At 40.3% G+C, this 24,958-nt stretch overlaps 1 protein-coding gene across 2 annotated transcripts in view; it reads right to left on the bottom strand.

Annotated features, from left to right (window-relative positions):
* Nucleotides 1-3,468: 3,468 nt before the first annotated feature.
* The window catches only part of LOC106649317 (homeotic protein antennapedia-like), a 79,545-nt gene continuing 58,055 nt past the window's right edge, over nt 3,469-24,958 (bottom strand). For both annotated transcript variants that reach the window (XM_014366670.2, XM_023463226.1), the window contains exons 2-3: nt 19,324-21,339; nt 3,469-7,853 (exon numbers count right to left, since the gene is read on the bottom strand). In XM_014366670.2, coding sequence (XP_014222156.1) covers nt 7,600-7,853; nt 19,324-20,203 — 1,134 coding nt within the window. In that variant the 5' untranslated portion in view covers nt 20,204-21,339 and the 3' untranslated portion in view covers nt 3,469-7,599. The remainder of the gene's footprint in view (nt 7,854-19,323; nt 21,340-24,958) is intronic.

The raw sequence follows: 24,958 nt of genomic DNA on the forward strand, positions 1-24,958 counted from the left end.
TTATTACGTCGGGCGATGAGTTTGATTTTTTTGCTTGAAATTCGTTCTTACGTATACTTGAAAATATTGAGAATTGATTATATAGTAAAAATAAGTGTGTGCAGGATATACAAGTATTAAAAATTCCCTGGCTAAAACGACATTATTGTTCGCGTTTCGAGTGAAATTGATCGTTCGCTTAAAATTCGATACCATATAAACAATATCGAAAAAATTGTATTTTATTTCTCTGGGTCCTTATCCGTAGGTCCGTATCTGCCGTTATTATGTTTGGCCAATTCATCATGCGAGAAATCCCAAGAAATAATCCCTCTGCGTCTCGGTGGCTGGGCCAAGCTCGGCGGCACGTTCAAGCTTTGCTCCGAAAGTCTCGAAGCGTCCAGACACATCCAGATGTTTGTTACGAGTTCGATTGGGTGTCTCGGTCACATGCAGCTATACACGCGAGCCCTGCAAACCTTTCGGAGCCAGTGAAGTAGAGAGAAAACCGCAAATCGACTCGAAAGGGTATCATAGATCAGAAGCGCGAGTGCACACACAGCTCGACCATGAGAATTAGAGATTATGTGTAGTCCATGTGTGCACGCGTGTACGTGTGAGTGTTTGTGTATATACATTTTATATATATACGTGTAGAGGTAATATAGTGAGAGAAAAGGTGTATAGGCTTCAGAAGAGAATGGCACGCTGAGCTCGCGGCTTGGCCAGTATAGCGCAGCAGACAGAGAAAAGCCGATAAATCATGCCGTCACGAGCCATGAGCCAAGGCGGAGCCTGGCTCTCTCTACGGTATTAGCCAATAATAATCCTCTCCTCTCTTGAAACTGCTGAGGAGAGAAGAGAAGCCATCTTGGCTTATATACAATGTGTGTATATACTAAACTATATACGTATATATATGCGCTGTGGTACTCACCATACACACCGATAGAGTGGAGCAGTGCACTTTGCGCGAGCTTCTTTTTCGCGGCTTCTGCTGATGCTGCAGGCAACACGTGAGAATGTTGCACACACTACCTTTTTTGTGCGATGCTGAGAGCAGCCCGACAGCGCATAGACCCCCCAGGGATGCATCCGTTTGAGAGCATGAAGAATCTTAAGATATATGCTCCTTCTTCTTGCTGATTACGTGAAATTCGACTTTTTTAAATCATAATTTAATCGCACAGTAGATAACAAAAAATGCAAAAATGCGTGAAGGTTGATCTATTATGACTTATGAATTAATTTTTGTTCATATTCAACCAGATTTTATTTCTCTTTCGTCAAACACAGTTATGTATATTATGTATTATAATTATTATGTTCGTCGTTATCAATATTATAGACAGACAATACAATATGATTTAATGCAAATTAAAAAAAATTTCACAGTCATTCTCAATAAATTATCTGCATAGACATTCATGACAAATGAATTGCATCGAGCTGAAAATATCAATTCATTTGTTATCAATAAGTATAAATTTGACAATGAGCTCTTACAAAGATTTGATTTTTTCTTTTTTTCCACTTCTCATGAATACGTGCAGTATACATTATTTCTCATTTCAACACTTTCGTACTTGACTAATTTATACATTTCACTGACCGCGGTAATAAATTATTACTTATGTGTTCACATAATTACAACAATTATTATAAGTGAGTTCAATCTTATCAATTCATTTATCATATTATTACGCAAAACATCGGTTACTTCATTATTTCGTTTATACACTTGAGTAAATTATTGAGGTGTGTAAAATTGAAGTTAATACAATTACTGTAAATAAAATTTAATGTATCTTTACTCACAAAAAAAGTAAACTATCAATGTTTCTTAATAAAAAAATTGGAAGAAGAACTCATCAGTTAATATTTTATTTAATCTCAAAATATTGTCTTCTTCAATTATCTTACATTCATTTCTATAAGTACTCAGATATTTGGACGTGATGCAATATTAAAAATTTTTAAATTAACAAAAGATTTTTAAAGACCAGGTACCTGTTCTCTTAACGGTATATCGTATACAAGATTAATCACTTCGGAGAAAAGAGAGGGTTCCTTGGGCTTCATTCCCTTGTACATCAATGTTATTATTATGTTTCATCAAAACTTGAGAATTCTCAGATTTAGTTACAGGATTATATAGCTTTAAGAAAATAAAATTTTAAACATTTTTAATATTAATCGACGCACATGTTCAATAATTGGACATTATAATATATTTTCTATAATTTTGGTATGAATAAACATTTAATATGATTATATTATCGATCTTTTTTCAATTCAGCTTGCATCATGCTAGTTCATCAGTCTTTCCATTTTATAAAATTCACAAATAGGTTCAAAAGCACAGTAAATTTGAACATAAGACTGAAAAATATCAAATTCAATGTATTTTCTTACTTCATACAATTTTTTAATCAATAAACTGCCGAAAATGCGCTTGCGTTACTACGAATATTAATAACCAACAACGTGATCTCATCAAGTTGTCAGAAATGAATATTCGTAGGCGCCTGCAAAGGATTCGTTTTGACGATGAAACGATTTATTTTCATTTCATGCTCTTTTGGCGTCTGCGCACGCGTATATATTCGCACAGCCGCAAAAGAGAAGATAAATGTAAGAATCTTTATCGCAAGTGATTAGGTAAATTGTCGAGTCATAAACTATACACATGGCTGCATAATAATAAAGCCTGTCGTCGGAGGACAGGGGAACCCAAGGAACTTTTGTTGAACGCACTTGTGCCAGTAGAGAATGGAACTCGTGTCTCTGTACAAATATCTTTTATTTTTCATCCATTTTCTTAGACTCTTTTTATTTGAAATGAGATTTTTGGAATTTTTTTACAGTTGATAAAAATAATCACTTAAGAATATCATTCATCCTTATTTTTTTAGATTTTAATATAACACTTGATTCCTTGTTTATTAATGAAAATCTCGGTTGTCACGCTCAGCAAACATTACTAACTTTCCTAATTTTATGTTTTACTGAGTATTATTAATCATTCATTTTTATAATCAATAAACATACTTTTGATAGCATTGCATGATTATAATTCATACGTATATGTACATAGTATCCGAAAATTTCTCACGGAATTATTTTGAATGTCAGTACCTCAATAACTTATTATTATCTTTATTTGGGTGAGGTCAAAGACCAAGAACAAATACAATCTCTTTGAATACTGATTGTGTGACTAGGCCTATTATGGACTTAGATGTGTGTGTTTACTAAAACCAAAAATAAAATTAAAATTTCTAAATAAAATACTGTTAAAAAAGTATGCATAATTTTTTTAAAGTAATTGTGAGAAATGATTTAAAACATTAGTGAATATTTTTAAGCATTTTTATTGAGTTATTAATTATATATTATATAATAGCAGCCAATCGATAAATAATACAAACAGTTTTGTTTCATCGATGCATCGATATATTACACAATTTTTTCTTTTCTCATTATTCATTTGACTTATTTTCATAATTTTAATGCGTATAATTTTTATTCAAGTTTAATTAATAAAGTCGTACATTTGCACAGGGCGTATTTTAAATCTTTTTATTATGCATTTAACGTACGACCGCATTTTATCATCGAAAAATCTCACGCGTTCAATCTAAAATCGATAATTGTTTCTCCTTTTTTTCGTATATTTAAACCTGTGTATACATATTTTATATAATTGTAATATTGTATTATCTCAATTTACGTATATCGTTTTCTTTACGCTCCTTAAACATTATCGTCTTTCTTTCACTCACTTTTATCTACTCGCCTTCCTTCATACTTTATTCGTGAATAATAAAAACCTATGTAAGTGACAAACTAATTTTACAACACAGCACAATATTTTGTCACGACGCGCGATTCACATGTACAACTTGGATTATATATATGTTTTATTTTTCATGTGCGGATGATCAGGATTATCTAAATCGTTTAACTACGACGTTAGTTCATTCATCGGCGTATATTCTGAGTATACATGGTCACAACGTGCCATGCAGACCTCGTGTGATTCAAGAAGCTCCGCGGCACTAGTTTTATTACACACAGTAATTATTTAATAATACGATTTGAGAATACATTTTTTTGACTTACATGTCGATTACACGTTAGTAACGAGCACAAATCCTTTACGTATATAGAAATTGTCGACGCGAGCTTTGTGGACGCGCCTTTTTACGTATATATAGAGCTTTCTTCGTAGCACATGATATCGGACGGTTTTTTTATGGTTTCAGCGCGCGTAGAAAAGCGTAATAACGATAATATTGGGTGCTGCGCGCTTCTCGATATTTTTATATCAAAAGCGAATATAAGCGACGAAATGAACGAACGTTTCAGTGGGTGTGTGTTTATGTGTATGTTTGTGTGTGTGTGTGTATAAGATGTGTGTGTGTGTGTGTGTGTGTGTGTGTGTGTATTCGAACTTACACCTTTCTTCCGTAATGTTTTCGCGCGATCGGAAAAAGTAAACGTAAACAAATAAAAACGTAAAAGCGTACGATCGTGTGTCGTTGGTAACTTAGCCACGTATCCGTGAAGCAAAAGTTTTTTACAAAAGAGACTTTCGGCCCTTTTCAACATCCGCATATGTTCATACATTTTATCGGAGAAAATAAGAAAAATATTTCTAAAATCATTCAAGGAGTATACAATCGCGCTCGACCAGTCGATTATTTTAAGTTTTATCGAACTAATAACGTCTTTTTCGTTTATTTACATAGTGGCAATGATGATGATGATCATTACGCCTTGGTAAAATGTCAAAAGTTCACCTGTTAATGGATATCTCAGTGCGGACTTCTTCGTACAGAATACAGAGTAAAAAAAAAATGAAAATTCGATAAAAAGTTTTTTTTTTGTTGTAAAAGCTCAAGTTTATTACATCTTTTAACCAAAACTTTAGAATATTTATCAATAATTAAGATACAGATTAAAATTTACAATGTATATCTTATCATTGGACTAGGCTTACAAAGAAATTGAGCTACGCATGTCATCGGTGTACAAAGAGTCCATTGCAACGAAGCTACGTTTAACAGGCTCAGAGACTCTTTGCTGAATGTATCGTACTCACGATTTTTTTTCACTTTTTATTGTACCATGTAACACTCATCATCATCTACGCATATAAGAGAAGACTCAATGGTACCGAGATCAAGGTCGCGAGAGGTGGTACGCAATCGGACCCAGCGAAATGCTATACATATCGTTTATTAATATGCATATGCATATAAATATTCATATGTGTAATATTCATATAGCTATCAACATACATACGTATATCAATGCGTCACGCCTTCTATCTAACGTTCGAAAAAATTTTCCTACAGAGTTCCGATCATTGCTTTTTACTTTCGGTTTTATTTTATTAATTTTTTTTTTTTTTCATTTAACCCAGATTGTTGAAACTGGGATGACTCGAGATGGCGAAATTTACGGCAACTGGTGGGTAAGAAGGAAATAAAAGAAGGCTTTTTACGTGACTTGCCCTGGCTGATAGCCCGATTATTGTGCACCTGCGCTCTCGACATTTTTTGGCCTTTTTGACTGTCGCGTGTTAACTATTACCGACTCCATACACCACCCCAAGAGCCTCAATTGATACAATACTTTTTTTTTTAAATTACTTTTATTTCTCTTAATTGATTAATTATCCACATTAACTATTTAACTTCATATAGTGACAAATTTATACAAATATATATTTATATCATGTATGTATAATATATAAATTACCTTAGACCGATATCGTTCATTCTGAAAACTTAAAATCTAATATTTGGTTTTGTGTACTTGGGAGAATAATAAATAGTAATAGTAATAATAATGTACAATGGCACCGGTCAAAGAGATGAAAGCGAAGAGGTAAAAACCATATCGAACGAAAGTCGCTCGTTACACCGTTTAGCACGTTTCCACGTCAAGTCACCGTTTTTGCAAAATAAATCGAAACCTGGCGAGGCTCAATTCAGCCGCCGATCGATAAAAAAAATACGATATTACAGTGAAAATTAAAAAAACAAAGAAACCAAACATTCTCATTCATAAACCGTACGAAACAGAATCTTTAGACAAAAGGTTCGGCAAGCGATGTGTGTCCTACATGAAGTTGTATACAAATCGCGCTACACAAAAAAGACGACGAAATATATCGTATGTATTTGTAATAATGCATGATTCTCTCTCTATTTGACCCTTCGCATTTATATTAGCCCTTAGTAATTCGTATGTATAATATCTACAACTAGCCACGAAAAGACAAAAATAATATGTATACAATTACTATTGGATGCTACGCGACGTTTACGCCTCTAGCACGATACATACTTAATGATTAGATTATGAATTACACGCACGTTTATAATGATTAATTACCATCGGATTTTATTGTCAAATCCTATCGTAATTATCATTATCGACAATTATACTTATAGAATTATAAATATAACCAAAATCCAACATTTTCCTGCCTTCAAATCTTTTGGATTCACGCGGACTTTCTTCGTACGAGTGTTTACCAGTGCTAATTTTTTTCTTTCTACATAAAAGAGACATCGATAATTTTTTTGTTATATGTATCTATATAATAACATTACAAGAATATTTCGTTTCCAGACACACAGAATTCACATGCACTTCACTCTTTATAAAATGGTCGTTAAATAAAAATTTTCAATGCATTTTAAAGCACGATTTTTTTCACGGCCAATGTACATCGCCTCAACTCAATATTTTGATACAAGACTTTCGATTATAAAATACCCTCGACGAGACAAATTATAATTTGTATAAACGTATTTTAATTTTAATTGCGCATATTCCCGTCAATTTTTAAGGTAATAAACGACAACACACGTTTCCCAATTATCTCGTTGATAATCACTCATGTACAATTTTTCTTTCAACATATCTCGGCTCTCATTAACAGGTAATTATTCGTTCAATGCATTATGCGTACACATCGCGTAGGATAAAAAGCCTTGGGGTTTTACTGGTTTTCATTTTCGTTAGAACCTAATAAAATGAATTATTTAAATAAAAAAACAGAACACGTTAATGTGGGCATAACTAATAATATTCACAATATTAAGTCTCTCCCTCCTCTTTCAATATTTGGTACGAGCAGCTTGTTTGTAACAACCGACAAGTTAAGCGTTTTCATTTTGTAGTACTTTTTTGTTCCTATACAACGTGCTTTCGAATGGGAAGGAAATATGCGAATGAGAGGAGAGAAAGCCCGAAAAGGTAAGTAGGTGCACGATGATACGTCAAAGAAATAAGTTGATTGGCTTGTTCCGTTGAGAGTGGCGCGAAACACGCTCTCCTGCGGCTGCGTCTTTTTCTCCAAAACATTTTCCGTTTCTCTCTCAATCGTCTCTCTTACTCGATACGAGCGTATTTGGACTGTGCTTTTCTAGCTTCGTCGCATTCGCATGGTCAATGTACGCGTATATATTATTTATTTAATTAATAATAGTCTTTGTGCTTTATCGTTAACCGTCGTCGTCTCTTTTTTTTATTCCCTAGTATGTATTTTTGTTTTCATACGAACGCATTGGATTAAATCGTATCCGAATAATCGTAGAGTCAACCCTGCGGCGAAGTTTGAGGTGAGATGTCGGTGTCACCGTCCCCGGAATTGGGCTCGCCCTTCGTCTTGGTCTCCTTCTTCCATTTCATGCGCCTGTTCTGGAACCAGATTTTGATCTGGCGTTCGGTTAGACAGAGCGCGTGGGCGATCTCGATGCGCCGACGCCGCGTCAGATAACGATTGAAGTGGAACTCCTTTTCGAGCTCCAGCGTCTGATAGCGCGTGTACGTTTGTCGACCTCGTTTTCTTTCTGGAATCATACAATCCATGGATTTTTTCGTCAATAATTCAACAGTAAATCGTATTATTTTATTTATCAAATATTCAATATTATTTTATTTAACTTAAAAGTGATGATTTATACTTAATTTTACCCTAAAAATTAAAATATGTACGAAAAATAAAGTATGCCAACTTTTTTTGACATCAATTTATGTTAAAATTAGAGAGAAAAATTTGCTCAATGTCACAAACAAGTGCGTAACTTTGAAAAAATAGAGAAAATGCATACAAAAGATAATGCGAGATATTTTGTTGTAAAAGTTTGTACATCATATTTATCGTAGTCGGGTAAAACGGTAAGAGAATTCAAGCGACAACATCGCGAGTTTCGCGGACGCGTTCGTTTCCTCCGAGATCCCATTAATAATGTTCTCCTCCGAATTTCATATAGAATACATATACACATAAACGCGTATATAGAGGTCTGTGTGTATGTGTACAGCAACACATTCCCAGAAAAAGTCCACAAAGAGAACAGCAGCTAACACTAGTTCCATGCTTATCGTTTTTCTCTCTAGACGCTCACGCCTGACTCTCTCTCTCTTTCTCTTATTTCCTGGCGCAGCAGAGCAGCCCTTTTCGCTTATAGCATATATCCCACTATACCGTGTCGCTGACAGTTCATTTTTTTCTCCTCGAAAATCTCACGGATTTGAAGATAAACTTGTTATTTTACTTATATATACTAAATGTCTCGCTTGAATTATGTTAATATTTAGCCAGAAGAATTTTACGTCTTACTAATTTTTCTATAAAGCAAGTGTCGAACAAGTGCTGTATTTTTTTAATTTAATTATGATGCGTGACAGCGCGACACTGTGTCCGAGGCGAATCCGATATTGCGCGGTTTTATTAATTATCGCACGTCAGTGCTGTAATTTAAATATCATTCAAGAGAATTCATTACATCAATCCAATCGAAAAATAGGAAAGACGCGACGTAGAATTTATTACACGGTATGGCTGAGGCAGCTGTGGTGGAAGAAGCAGCGGAACAACTAGAGGAATACAAAGAGCTTCATTCGACTTGATTATATTTTTTACCCTGATCCATCGTGTCCTTTTCTATTCTTTTTTTTATCCTGCGAGACGCGGGTAAGACAATTTTTTTTAAAAGTTTTGTGACTTTTTAATACGACGTAGACATGTGAGCCTGTGATACGATATACATAATAGACGCAGAGGGTCTCGTAGATGTTTACACACTCGCACGCACTTGTGTACACGAGACGAGTTGGTCTGGTGCACGCGTCGCAATAGGTCGTCAAGCGTATTTTCTCGTTCCGGGTAGTTTCGAATTTTTCGCCACACGGAGATATTAATTGCTCTTATGGAGGACGGCCGAGAAACTACATTCACACAAGCTCGAATCTCACGCGGAATTACATAGTTGGCACACACGTGTTCGAAGGGGGGGGGGGGATAAAACGATCAGCGCAGAGATGAGACTGCATCCGCGATGTATACAAGTAACGAGTTTTCGCTTCGCTGATATCGCACGTATCGAACGTTTAATTATAGGAAATTAATACTTTTTCGAAGCGAGATGAGAAATCGCTCGGTGCTTTAATCCGGTAAGAGAAAATTCTCTTGACTAAAAATTTTTTTTCCCTGACTTATGAAAATTTCGCTCAAAGTTAGAAATGATAACGTCAGTTGAAATATCATAAGAGAAGTTACATCGGCCCTTTTTCGCAGGGCTTCCCGAAAAAAAAAGAAGAAGAAGTAAAAAGAAAGCAGTTCCCTCGAATATAGTAGGACGAACATCAGTATTTCGCTGCGGAGCAGACAAACCCCTCAGAGGCCAGAGCCCGAGAAAGTAGGAGAAGAAAAAAGTCGGTGGAAAAAGTTAACGCGCGCGCAAAGCGCAACGGCATCGCATCAGCATCAAGAAGAAGAAGAAAACTTCTCTCTCTCTTCTCTTCTCTTCTCCACTGGTGGAGCATTTCGAGGCGCTGCCTGCTGCCGCTGCCGCCCGTCGCGCTGTCGACCGATGAAGACGGATGGCGCTCCGCCGTCTCCGTCCCGTATACACACTACTATGTGCTTTGTATACGTGTATATCTATACACAGCTGTACAGCACGTATATATACAGGCAGGGAGCTATAGGGAGCTATAGCGCGTACGACCCCCTTCCCTTGGACTTTGGAGAATTCTTGAGGGTTTTGGAATGACCATGCGCGCGGCACAGGCTCGCGTCGCCTACTCAGCGGGCAAAAAATCTTCAAAAATGAGAGAAAGAGAGAACTGATATAATGCCGCGGCGCTGCAAACACACACACACATACGTGCTTTCTTCGCGCGCGTCCTCGATACGTTATGGGAACTCGCTGGACCGTTGTTCTTCGGAGCCCTCGCGAATTAACAAAATACCGATCTTTGCAAAAGCCACTTAACTTAACTGCACTCCGACAACAGTCAGTTTCTCTTCGCTGAGCTGCTCTCGGGAGTGAAAAAAAAATTTCTGAAAAATGTGAGAACTTTCGGGACTTTTTTATTCTTTCTTTCGTTTTTTTTTTTTTTTTCAAGACTCAATTCGACTCACCCGTGAACAAGAAGTTGCGCGCGCGCTCTTGCAAAACTAAGCGGCCTAAGGAAAGAATGAAAGATGGCGCAAGATGTATTCTTTGATAATGAGATTATAATGAGAAAGCATCGATCGCTTTGATGCGCAAGCTTGATACACGCAAATATAACTGCGCTTTCCAGGAAGGAGACATTAAAGGTGCTATTGTTGCTCCCTCGACTGCTTTTTATTTAAATTTTCTTCGCTAAACTGATTTATTTCATATTTTTGATTAAAAATGTCCAATCAATCAAAAATCACGCTTAGAACTCATCTTGGTGGTCTTTTCGGACGGTCTTGTAAATTTGAAAAATAGGCAAAAAATAAAAAATAAAAATTACGATCGAGGCTGGCTTTTAAAATTTCCGAGTGTATTACTCCTCTAGATCACTTTGCATCACTCAATCAAACTCGAGCAGACTGCTACTCTCGTGCAACGCATGTCGGAAGGAGATTGCAGTCGTAAGCGCGTAAATCACAAGTTGCGCGCGCTCGAAGAAGACAAGAAGAAGAAGAAGAAGAAGTTGACGATGCAAAAGTAAAAAAGTATATGTATAGGATTGCGTCGAAGAAAAACATAGAAGCCGTGCGCGCACGATTATTGCAGCAATTGGAGCGAAAGGAAGAGTTATTGTCATCTGCTCTGGACTCGGACTGGACGAGTCGAGAAATTCACGCGCGCAAAGTCGCGAATTTTCATCAAGATATATACGAGTCATGTTTACGCGGTTATAAAAATGCCGAATCGTCGCGTTTATTTGCGGTTATTATGTATATCCATGATTCTAGTCGCACGCCGAGTCAAACGAATGATCGAGCGCACAAAATAAGCGACACGGTGTAACAGCTTAATCTTGTCGTTGCGCGTGCTCTCGCGAGGCTGAGACGCGTCGAGGAGTCGCATCCGGGCGATCCGAGTTCTAAAATTAATCAAAACTCCGAGGAGGAATTGAAAAATCGTCGTTTTCTCATTTACATAGGTCAGGGAAAAATTCCTCGAGATTAATCGCGCGAGTGTGTGTGTGTATACGTAAAGACGCGTTCTCGCGAGACAATTTTTTTTCTCGAGGAGCGAGAAGCGAGATGAACCGATTATTTTATGATAATGCGCGAATTCGATGTAAGCGCGCGCGTGCCAAGAGTTGCTCAGTTGCGGGGCGCATAATGAGGCCCCCCTTTTAAAGCAGTCCAATCATACAGTCATTACTTAGCAATTAAGATTTTTTCTCGATAAAATTGTGCACGCGATATTTATACATATATGTATATGTAAAAGCAATTCGGTAATGTCGCTCGGATATTATAATGACTTGCAAACTCTCGTCCCTCTATTTTTTCGCTCACCTCTTTCGCAAACGCGCGTCAGCCATGCTATCACGATTTTATATTCTCGGCTGTGTTGTGTAGCTAGTGAGTGTGCAGATACATGTACACACACATTTATACACACACACAGAAGTAGTATAGCCGGCTACACACGTTAGAGTACGTGGCGTTTTGTAAGCGCGCGACTGTGCACGACGTTGATCGATGCCGCTGGCAGACACATGGCGTGTATACGTATATATGCCGTACGTGTTCACGGCAAACACACGATGAATATAAGCTTTTGCGGCTAGACTTTGCTGCATGCGCGATTGAAGGGGAATGCACTGTACTCGCTCGGCTCTAACTCGCTCTCTCCCCGCGCTCGCTTTTTTGGTATTTTACTTATTTGAAAATAACACGTACGCGAGCGTGTGTATGTGCAGTATACGCTATATAAATATGTCGCACACGAGCGGCGCGCAACGAATGCCTTTCAAAGTAATTGCAAAGACGAGCCCTCCGGCAATTTTGCAATTTGAGGAAAACCGATGCCGATACCCATACGGCAGCTTATGGTACTAGCCATACCTATATAGGTAGAGCATCGCCAAGTTCGAGAACTTGAATACCTATGTATATGGGTTGGTACGTACAGCGCAGTATTATTATCTTTAAACGTCTCGACGTTTTCGCGACTCTGATTCCGGGATACATCGCTCGAGACTGCACGTATGCGCACACTTGCGTGTCTCTGCCGCGAATTTCTATGAAACGCATGTGCCTGTGCAGGCGTGCGAAGTTTTGATAAATTCGAGAGGTCTACGCGCCCACCAAGGAAGTGCGTGCAGCGTTATATAGGAGATTCCATTCATACCGTACTCGGCGCGCGCGGCCCGTGCAGATGCGCTGCAGCAGCGGTGCCAGTCGCTCACTCGCGCGGCAATTTCGCCATGCGTCTTCGCACTCTAATTAAATTCAAAGGCAATTTCGTCACGGCCTCGCGAGAAGAATAACACGAAATAAAAATGATCCCGACTTGGGTGCGCGCGAGCAGCAGCAGCAACAACAAATTGTCGCGCCTGGACTCGCGACGACGACGCGTCCAGTCAATAACGGCCAACGTTATAAATAAACCTGTTTATCCAAGCAAATGAGTGGAGACAGGCCCTTAAAACGCCGCCTGCGTCTGGTGAGCGCTGCGCGTTCGACGCGAGTACGATCTTGGCTGCCATTACCGAGAGCTACAACACACATGCACAACGTCTACTCGCTATCTCCGCGAAAGGGTCACCGCCACTCTGGGCGCATATACAAGCTGCACCGCACTGCACTGCAGTAGCTCTTTGATACTCTTGCTTATACTCGAGAATAAGGTGACGTTAAACACGCGCGTACACGGCGATAAATTAACGGCATTGGGTTACGCAAGGATCAAATGTCACGCGTCTTCCTTCAAGCAGCGCGTGATTTACGCACGCTGCAGCCCTGTAAGCGAGTTTGTGTGTGTGTGTGTGTGTGTGCACGACGTCCCTACCTTCGTTCCAGATCTCGCGCACGTGAAGGTGCATTTTTTATGCTCATTATGGGTCATTGGTGGAAGCGAGCTTTACATCGTACGTTTTAAAAGTCGTGGAACTCACGACCGGTGAAATAAACTGCGAGCTCGCCTATATGATGAATGCTACACACGGTGTAGAGCTTACAATTAGAGCTGTACAAATGTGTCAAGTGCTTTATTAGCCTTGAATGCGTAGCTGCATTAGCTTTTATTGTAAATTTATTCAACTGTTGCGAGCGAGGGCCAAGTTCATGTGCAACGATCGATTTTAGCTCGACTCGGCGCTCGCACGAAAAGAACAATTGCTCGTAAGCAGTCATTAATTAACGTATTCTTCGCTCGTTGAGTCATCTAATCTGTAACAATAGCTGACATATTTCGACAGTTGGAAGCTATTTAGTGCTTTTTATTCCAAAATTATACAGCGAACAAAAAAAGGCCTGCCAGTCGGTTTACTTCGAATTCCACTGTACAGCACGTATATCCTTTGTTTATCATCAAACGAGTCCGACGTAAAGCTGCGGAAAATGCTGCTTTCGAGCGTTCGTACTCGCGCAGCCGGTACCATCCAGGTTTTCTCATTCTAATATAATTTCAGAGCGACGTAGTCATATGTATGCGTGTGTGTGTGTGTGTGCGTTGTGCTGGGTCACTTCCTCCGTTGGCGCACGCGTGGAGCGAATTATTTTTAGGTGTGAACGAGTGCAATGGGACATGTGTCGCATCTTCTCTTTCACGTCCGTTTCCACGGAGCTGCAGCCGCCTCTCTCTCTCTGTATACCTCTTGGCTGCTCTTGGCTCGCACTTGGATTCATCGCTCTAAGCCCGCTCGACTGCAAAGGGATTCTTTAATTTCCCTCGCTGCTACTGCCATACTCTCGAGCGCGCACATGCACAGCACTCGTGATTTCGTCGAGTGGATCTTCTCTCGTATATATAGAGCCATGCCTGCAGGGACGCACGTTGCATATGAAATATCAAAAGACTCCGAATTGCGTCACAGTCTCCGGCTTTGTGCTTTAGATAAGCCATTAGCTTAGGTCGACGCGGATCGAATTTTTCATAATTTTAAATACGGCGCAAAAAGTTTTCGACCCAAAGGTATTACAGTTTAATATGCTTTGAATTATTTATAAAGGCAGCCAGCTCCCAAGCTAAGGCATAGAAGATGGAGAGTCGCTCATTTATCAGTCGAAAGAAGTTGCAGCGCGGTGAGAGAGAGAGAAAGAAAGAGAGAGAGTATGAGGGTCATACGGGCACGCGTATGACTCGAACTATATACGAGAAATTCTTCAACGAATAGCAGCAGCAGCTTTTCATAATGACGCGGAGCTTTAATTAAAAAGTCGCGGACAAAGCAGTCAGTGTCTCGCTCATCTCGCTCTTTTGTATAGGAACCAAGTTACTTTTTGTCCCCTATCTATGTGTTGTACGTGTGCGAGCGCGTGCGTGTGTCTGTGTGTGTGTGTGTATATAGGAGCGAGGACGAAGAAAAAAAATTGAACGAGAGATGGAGCGAGCTAGAGCGAACCGGACGTTTGTCGGGCTCGAAAGAGAAATGAGCTAGGGATAAAAGAAAGAGGAAACACTGCAGCAAGGTTGAGAGAAAGTAAAAAATAAAATAAAAAAACGAAGCATCGCGCGAGGCGAGGGTTCGAGAAAATAAGAGATAGCTCGCGTCGACGCTCGTGTTCTTTACAGTCTCTTGAGCGAGTGCAAAACTGCGTGCGAGAGTACATCTATTCCGTCGCTCTTGTATTATGTACCTGATTTTCTCGCGTACACCAGACGCAAAAAGAGAGACCACGAGTGCAGCTAAGTGTAAGAAAAACAATCGATGCTCGGCGCTACGTCAGCCGAGGCAGAAAACAACTACGAGCTTTTTTTTCGACAAAAGCCACGCTAGCGCACTCCGTAAAAAATTATATTTTTCAAGCGTACGCACGTACGTACATGTGTGTGTGTGTGTACGAGTTTGAGTTGCGACGAACAAAAAATATCCGAGCGATTCGGAAATTATATGTGAGGGGCAACTGTTGTGGCATATAGCGAGAATCGAGTCGAGAAAAAATCTGAAAAGGGGCCGAGGGGGTAGGGAAAAAAGGTCGTGGCTGCCTCGACGCGCCGTGTGTATACGGTACAGCCTCGGTGTATATAGCGACTCGGGCCACTCAAAAAGCAAGCAGCGGTTTCCGTGGATCATCAATCATCGTCATCGTACCTCCCTCGCGCGCGATGTGTTTTCTGCCCTGCCTTTTCGCTTGATGCCTCTGTATACATACAGATATATATTTGTGCTCTATACAGTCGCGCCGGTCTAAGCTGTATATACGTGTACATTTGCCCCTCCTTTAGCTCGACGTTCCTACGTATATGTCATCATCATCCCCTTTTGTGCGCGGACGCCATTCTTGCCTTATTTTTTTTTCTTCTCTCAGATTTCTCGTATAATAGTTAAAACTCTAATGCCAGCGCCTGGGAGTAAATATTGGAAAGATTAATGTAAAAGAGAGTGGTGGAATGTCAAAGGCAATCCTGAATGAATGTTATTCCATTTGCAATGTACTGCCGTTTAAAAAACAATTAAAATGAAATATGACTAAATAATGATCATTGATTCATCACGTACAAGTTGTAACATGACAAGTTCATTATGTTTATTGTCCGACAATTGGTGCTTGTTGATGTGCTAAATTTATGAATCAACGAGAAGTAAAATTAATGATTGTTAATATAATAACGAGAATAAGAATGAAGTAAAGAGTAGACTTCTTATCATGCGAATATAAGCTTCCGTACAATTACATTGGAGATAGGATCATGTTGCAGTTGTTTTGCAATTTCCGTACTTTGAAAAACTAACAAAGTTAATCATCGTTGAGAAAATACACGCTCCGACTGCACCTTTTAACTATCCTCGAGAATATTACCTCGAGCGAATTTCTGTGTAAAACATCCTTTTATAATTTCATCCGAATCGTTAGCCGAAATCGCGCGTACTTTCCCAATGTTCGCGAAACCTTACCACCTCGAACTTCATCGTAATATAATCACAGTCACGGTTAAACGTAGTCTTTACGGAAAAAAGTCGAGAAAAAAATCGATCGCTGCGAACGCGTATTAAATATTAACGGTAGCCCAAGCTCAACATTTTACATCGCTCTTTCTCAAAAGCTCACATTTGCGATCGCCTCGAGTTATCGTGTTTATAAGAATTGCCGCGGTGATGGTCGATACGTCCATAAATCTTGCGCCGATGTATCCACACACTCGTACATGTACGGGGCGCGCTCATCGCAATTACATCAGCGCATATTAAAAGCACCGTTGTTGCTGCACGGCTCCCAATACGGCGTAGAACGACGACGATGATGATCGTAATGACTGAGACTTTTTTCGCGCTCGCTTATTAGCCGTGCAGTTTTCGTGTATATAGCTGTACGCGCGGCAACACAAATATCTCGATCTACAGAAAATTCGAAACCGTGTAAATGAGATATTTATGCGTGGATTATTCGGGAATTTGCAAAATTTAAAGAAAAAAAGAAGTTTGAAAAGAGCAATTAATCGTTTGAATAACGATGCATGATTATCGATTGGAATTTCTTTACTTTACAAAATGAACGTTACGGTTTTTCTTTGATTTTTATTTTCATAAATTTGCCAGGATGGAGTCAAAGAACAAAAATGTTTCACCGCTTCGAATAAACGCACTTAAAATTTGAAGTTGCGACTGCTACGTAATGATGGAATCGCGTGTCACGCTCTTCTTCGAAAAAGCTTACACAAAGATGTATGTTTATAGTAAGTGTTACTAGTGAAGCTAAAAATTATTTTCGGATTACGTACATAGGATTTTTTTTGAAAAAGAGACATTTATTAAACAAAAATTAACTTTTTGATTTTTAAGTAAATAAAACTTTACGTACAGATCATGCAACCTTCGTCAGAGCAGCGGGCGTACGCGGCATGAATTTCTTAGAAAGAATATGAATACTCGCTTATTAAAAAAGATGCTCGTTCGACCGCTCATGAATTGCTGGATACAACCCATGGACTACCATGTTGCATCGCGTATTTATTTGCTCGAAATAATTACTCGTTCCCTCCACCCTATATTTAAAGTTATGTAATTCGCAATACCGAGAAAATCGACTTTTACGTAATATATAATTCAAGATAATCTTGAACGAGGGATGAACTCCTATATGTACGGATATTAATAAAATCTGTCAAAATGGCCGTGAGTAGGCTGTATCGAGTTACGTGGATACAACCTGTGCAGTTTACAGAGAGAAAAACTTGAGGGTGCTGACATCTGTGAGAGGAGTCGAGAACCTTCTTGTCTCGAGCTCGTGTGCGTTGAGGGATGTTCCCGAATATAGCGAGTGAGCATCGACAAAAAGACCCGCAGCTCAATTAAGTGAAGCGAAAGAGAAGGTAAAGGTAGATACGGCGATGAAACCCGATTCTTCGACCAGTGGTTCTGTATCGACGATCGGCTATGAGATCGACGTGATATTGAAAGAAAGAACAATCGAGTGAAGCGCGTTTTTTAATGCAACTCGAAAGATAAAATTACAGAACTTTTTATATAAGATAAAAATTCTTCGAATTCATTATTAATTAAATTAAAATAAAAAGACAATAAGTTGTTGATCTTGATAAATAATACATCTAGACCGCACTAATAAATAAGAGTTATGATCTGGTGAGAAGCTGAGCTTCACAAAGTTAATCCCTAGATTTCAAACGATGTTTCGATACTCAACTAATACCTGAAGGTAACGTAGAAGCTCTATATACGGAATTTAATATAACAGCGAGCTACACGCGTGTGTTAGGCTTGTTGGCTTTATTGAAAGGACGCCAGTCCTGGTGTGTAAACAGAATTCGATTACAGCTCCCTACGTATTATGTGAATTTATACCACTACAGAGACTAGCACATTATCGTTATGAAGCTGCTCATAAATTTTGCAACACTGCACGTATCAAGTGTCTACGTATACAGTATACAAAACATCATTCCTTCGCATGGGCACCTCAAAGATGTATTACTTAATTATGATTTAAACTGCGTAGAGAAAAAATTCCCTTTTAACTTTATATATTTTAATTTTAAATATTTAAATGTTTTTTCCTCACTATGAACTCATATGTTATCAACTTAAGATAGACAAGAGAAAATTTGAATTTAAATTCAAAATGATTTTAAATTGTATTAAAAGAATTATCAAAATTTCAACTTTTTTTTTTAAGAATGAACAAAATACAATGCAAAATACTTGAAAATGAATCAAAGCTTAAATAGTTTCATTAAACCGTAACAATTCCCTATATTAATAGAATTAAGTCTTGACCGCTAGATGGCGAGCATCCTTATATCTATAAATCTGCAAGTGACAAAGTAAAAATAATCGCATAAATCAAAGCACGGTTTCAATACTAAATGAAAGCTACATAACTACTATTTTCAATACTAAGCAAAAGCTATAGGTTATTAAATGTCCATAAAATGTTGAAAAAGCGTTACACCTTTAGTTAATATTTTTTCCATCTCTAAAGACCAATTTTGTCAGAGAAATTTTTTTGGTGTAAACTATTCATAAAATGTTAGTATAGACATTTCTCGAGTTTACATTTTTACTCCAGCTTAAAATACAAAAAATCCTCTGTATAATCCACAAAAAAGTTTATCGTCTTTTTGTCAGTTAAAGAACTTGAAGAACAGACAAATTTACAACGTGTGCAAAATGTTATGTGCGTAGTACTAACCGAGAAGGCCTGGTATCAAAGTTCAAAGCAATAAAAAACACACCAAAACTGCGCGCGACTGCGCCTGCGTCCGATTTCAAAATTCAATTTGCTCGCGAACCGCAAAGAAAACGTGTAACACGCTGCAAACTATAACTTGTATCGTAAGCACTCTATTCGAAGTGCCGTTAATGCAAAAGATAAATCGCGTAAGAAATGTTCGATAGGCGCGGGACAAATGTACTCACCGAACTGACTCCTCATCCAGGGATAGAGCGGACTAGGCAGATTTCCGGAATTGGCGCCCTGCGGCGTACCCGGCTGCTGCTGGCCCAGCGGCGACGCCACGACGCCCTGGTGCTGTTGCTGCTGCTGCTGGGTGTGAAGCGCCGTCTGCTGCGGCTGCGCGGCCTGCGTCTGCTGCTGTTGCTGCTGATACATCATGTGCTGCTGCGTCTGTTGCTGCTGCATCGCCGCCGCGTGCTGCTGCTGGAGCTGTGGCTGTGGCTGGGGTTGCTGCTGCTGCTGCTGCTGCGGGTGCGTCTGTTGGGCCTGCATGTGCGGATGCTGCGGGTGCATCTGATGGTGCATCTGGGCGTCCACGAGCGGCGGACTGTCCGAACCATCCAGCACGCTGCCCTGGTGGTCAACCGCCGCGGCCTGCAGCTTGCACGAGGCGTAGACGATGGGGGTCGTCGCCGGGTGGCCGTTCACCGGCGTCGGCGTGTGTCCCATGTGTCCGACCATGCCCGCCGTCGGCGAGCTGGCCCTGTAGCCGGCCATGTCCATGCCGTGCTCCTGCTGCTGCTGGTAGTAGGCCGCCGTGCGTATGTCCATCCGGTCGTAGGGCGGAAACCGGGGATAGGGCATGCCGGGCTGCTGTCCCGTGGCGGCCTGTCCGTAGCCGCCGTGGTGGCCCGGCACGCCGCCCTGGCGCAGCAGGCTCGGGTCGCACGGGTCCGAGGCCTGCTGGGGCTGCTGCTGCTGCACCCCGGGCTGCTGCACGGCCTGGGGCTGTGGTACCTGCACCGCCGCCCCGTAATGCTGGTGCTGCTGGTGCGGATGCTCGACCCCGCCGCCGCCATTGCGCAGATCCGGGATGTAGGAATTGGCGAAGTACGAACTCATGCTATGCTGCTGCTGTTGCTGCTGCTGTTGCTGTTGCTGCTGCTGGTGATGGTGGTGCGGGTGGTGCTGCTGCTGGTGCGGTGCCTGCTGCTGCCCCCAGTCGCTCGCGCACTCTTCGTCCAGCAGCTTGCGGCCGTTCGGGGTACACTCGCTCAGCAAGGAAATCTGCGTCGCCGCCGTGGTTGCGGTGATGCTGTTGACCTTTTCCCAAAGCAGCTCCTCGCCCTCCAGCAACGGTTTTTTCGCGTACTCGCACACGCCGGCGTCCTTGTTTCCTCGGCCTTGGGGCGAGGAATGCGATTTTTCAACACTGACACTTCCACACAGCCACCTGCGAGCGAGCTATCCTAGCTCCTGCTTCTCTCCAGCTACCGATAACTTTCTGCCTTTTTTCTACTACACACTAACGCACTTTTCTAGATTCTACACTTATTTTTCAAGAACTTTTTATAACTTGTGTTAATCACCACTCGCGCAAATTTCGTGGACACAACACCATTTACATTTATCGCATTAACTATCATTAATTTTTTTGTTATTACTATAATTATTTATACCTCTTTTTTAGCATCTACATATATATTTATAATTCTTATTTTCATATATTCATATACTTATCACACTTTATTTTGCCGTGCCGAATCACCTAGCAATGATCATTAAATTTCTTCTTCTTCTTTTTTTTTTTTATAAATATCACACTGGGCTTTTTTTATACCACACACTGATTACTCTTCATACGCAATGCGTCGTGTTAAACTAGAAAAATTGAAAAACTAATCGAGACGAAATTACGTATTAACTTGCTTGTAAAAACTTCACTCGAAGAAATCTTAAGCACACTAGATGACATCGACTATCGTTGAGAGAATTTTTCTACAATGTACAATGCTTGAAAGTGTGCGTAATTTGTAGGTAGTATTTTTCTATGCTAAACGCGCGTGTATGTGTTTCTTGTGCGTCGTCAGGTCGGAGGCCTTAATCAAAGTTGTGGTCTGATTTTGAATTTCAGTCGTAGATTCGATTTGGCGCAATTAGTCCGTCGATCAGTTACCACCACTGCTATTGTTGAGACACAAATTTTTTGCTTTTTCCGACGTGCCTCTGTCCAATTTGCTGACGACGCTACGCTGCACCTGCAACAACCCAACAAAAAAATACAACGTTAATGTCTGTAAATACTTTTAATTACACGTGTGTTTAGAAATTTTATGATTGTAACTACTAAGTAAGTGAGACACTATGAATTAAATAGGCAGATGAAATTCCGTCATGTAAGTACTTTAGGTGTAAAAAATTTTTACATGATCTATTAGCAGAGGTCCGACGACGAGAGCTCAGCTAATTGGACGCTCAAAGTACGTCGCGTCTCAGTAGCCGATCTCCGTCGCCGATACACAGTCTGCGCGTGCAGCAGAGGCGAGCGCTCAGTTAGCTTTTCGGCGCGATGGTACGGCGATTCTTGAGGTAGACGAGCGACTGCTGGTCGATGACGACTCCGCAGTAGTTGCAAAGTCCACGTTAAGTTCAACATTTGAAAAAGAGCCGACAACATTCAATTCTAGTCACAGTTGCTTATGTGTACGCATGGACAGATTTGAACGATCGTTTCGAAGGAAAAAAAGAGGTTTCGGTCTTCAACGCGGGAAGGATGGCACATGGTCGCGCCGGTTTATGTGTGGTATATACTTTTTGAATGGCCTCAGTCACGACATCAGTTGACATATACAACAGTCTCTTTTTGCCAAGCTAAAAGTGGCTCCGCACGCATCATTTAAATCGCGCACAACAGATAGTATTGTGGGAATCATATTTTTTCTTAGAATGAAGAATTCGTATGATTTTTCTTATAAAATGTTTACTTTTTTTGAAAATTTACAAGTATATTATAAATATTGAGCATATTTTAAATTATCTAAAATAATAATTGAATAGTTTCCAAAGACCACTTTAAAGACAATAATATTACTTTAAGCCTTCACCGCTAGATGGAGAGTATCTTTATCTGTAAAACTGCAAGTGAGATGGTTAAACTAATCGTATTATTACTTCGTATCGTACGATTATTACTTCGCATATCTTACATTCGAAGTGATTTGACAAACATTTAATTAAGCGTCTAATTTAATGCCTACTTTTACTCGAAAAAGCGAAAAAGAGCTTATTACTCTAATATCAAAGCTCCTAAATACTAGTACTGTTACTATAAAAATAGACGTAGACGCAGCAATAATGGACGAACACAGATTTCAGCTGCTAATAGTAAAAAAAAATTATTATGGGTATCAAGTATAATTTAATCTCTCAAAGTATATGCAGTGCACTTGAAGAACAAATTACGCTTGAATAGTAAGATACACGAATTTATTATATAGTCGGAAAATAGTCATTGCTTAGCAAGAAAAAAATGGATGTAAATTGATGGAAAAAATGTTTGCTTGAATATGTCCAGTTCTAATGGTTCTCATATATACAAAAAAACTTTTCAAGCCATAAAATTTTGGGTGTTTTTGGCAGAGTGTATCGTCATATAAGATATAAAAAAATAATAATGATAGATTAAATCAACTATATATCGACATCTATCGATAAATTCAAAGAACGACTACATCGCAGTGAATAAAATTTTGCAAACGATCGATAATAAAATTGAATTACATTCTTCTCTACCGACTGCAGGGCCTTCGACTCAGCCCATACACTTGCGCTGGGCTGATTATCAAGATCCTGTTGCGTTAATAATATACAAGTAGTCTACTACCTGCAGGACTTTCTTAAGGTACTGTAGACAGCTGCTAAAAAAGGTTCATAATACCTCGGTTCGCCTTCGATCAAAATTTTAAAATAGTATCAAATACAGAAAATGAAACCCAGACACGATTTTACTATCGAGGTAAGTCGAGCGATTTTTAATCATTGAATTCTTATGCAAAGAGAAAAAAAAGGTGACATACAATTCATAAAATATCGATCAAATAAGCCAAAAATAATCTAGGACACAGACGTGTGCACGCGCCGCTCGACGATGTACAGTCAGGCGTGTATAAATAAGAACCCGATGAATTGAAAAAGACGATAAGCTCGGTGCGAAAATTGAAAAGCCTGGCCTTGCTCGCACGCACAAATACGATCTGGGAGTCTATGCGTATACGCAGCGTCATGGCATTGTCGCTCGTGTGTAATAGAAAAAGGAAGAGAGAGAGAGAGAGAAAGATAAGCGCGTTTGGAACGGCAGCGAGAACTAGCGGATATATACGCAGAGAAAGAGAGGAGAGAAAATGTTGGTGTGCCTGCGTACACGCGAGTGTATATGCAGACATAGACATTTCGGGGAAGCAGCAGCAGCAGCAGCCAAAGGGACTCAAGGGAGTTAGGTACAAAAGGGGGTAGCACTAGGTTCAGTGCGGCGTTCGCTCGTTCGCTCGGACAATCGTGATTAACATTCCACGCGAGCAACAGCAGCAGCGGCAGCAGCGTCGGCGGCACGGCTACTTCGGCGGCCTGTTCGCGAGCTGTTGCCGGGCTATATGCTCTATAGCTATACAGATATAAGTCGGCACTCCGCGTGCTTTCATTAATTTCAGCGTATTGATTTGCAAGCGCCAGAGTGTGCACACGCGCGTTTCCAAATAGATTGATAAATGGCCGCGCCGATAGTGATTTTATACCGTAGTGTAGGGCAGGCACTCTATACCTATAGTACCAATATTCCCAGCCTCGATTCTTGCGCCGGGCACACTTTGCCCATTTCCAGACAGCCCAGCGTAGCGCCGCCAGCTATAGCCAGCCAGCCATCACAGCCGCATGCCGAGCGAGAGAATCGCTTTTCTCGCTTTCCGGACTTCCATCCAGCGGACTTGACGCGGCAAATAGAGATGTAGCCTGACTGACTGTGTGCCTTTAACGATTTCGTGCAGTGCATAATTATTTGCCCCGAGCTCTGCGAGCTAGATTTATGACTGAGCGAATGAGGCTATAATGTTCAATACCCTTTGATACTCACCACTCAAATCAATGGTGATTTTTAGACTCAATTTTGTACTCGAGTAAACTCAGTAAACTCACTACATCAGAAAATGTTTTGTAAATTATTTGATGTCTGCTGAAGAGATTGTCCTGCAAGTAGGACACCCTGTATATCGCACGATCATTGGGCCTCACAGCGCCGATCACAGCGTCATCTCTGGGCATTCGATCGAATGCGCGAGGCCTTTGCACACGCACGCATCGATGTAGGATCATGATTTATAGAAGATTACGTGCTCCGCGGCTTGGCTCAACTTGGCTGTCGAGTCGATAGATGGCGAGGGCCACTGCGCGCCGCGGAGCAGCTGATACACACGCACGCACACACGTAAGCGAGGCACAACGCAACGCGGACAGAAAAAATAGGGTGGAGCATCGCAGCGACAGCGGGGTGGCGTCTCATCCCGAGTGATTGAGAGGAGGGTGGAGTCACGTGCTGCGCGCGCGAAGCCATAATGCACGCATGACGTCATACATGCGAGGCTCGAAACGCTGAGCCGAGCAGTCAGTCAAGCGCGCCGAAGATCATGGCCTCTATATCGCTCATGTAAATCAGCCGTATAATAGCTGTGTTTTAGAGTTTTTCGACGCGAGGTTCGACCATCGATCCGTATTAACGAGTGATACTTGTGTTAAAGGGCTTTCAATTTTCATATGAATCAGGAAAATTATCCTTGTTATCTAATGATTATGGGTCTTTTATTATAAATTTATTTTCGTTTTATATCT

This window comes from Trichogramma pretiosum, unplaced genomic scaffold (assembly GCF_000599845.2).
Source record: "Trichogramma pretiosum strain Unisexual culture from Peru unplaced genomic scaffold, Tpre_2.0 scaffold87, whole genome shotgun sequence".
In the NCBI taxonomy this organism is placed as follows: domain Eukaryota; kingdom Metazoa; phylum Arthropoda; class Insecta; order Hymenoptera; family Trichogrammatidae; genus Trichogramma; species Trichogramma pretiosum.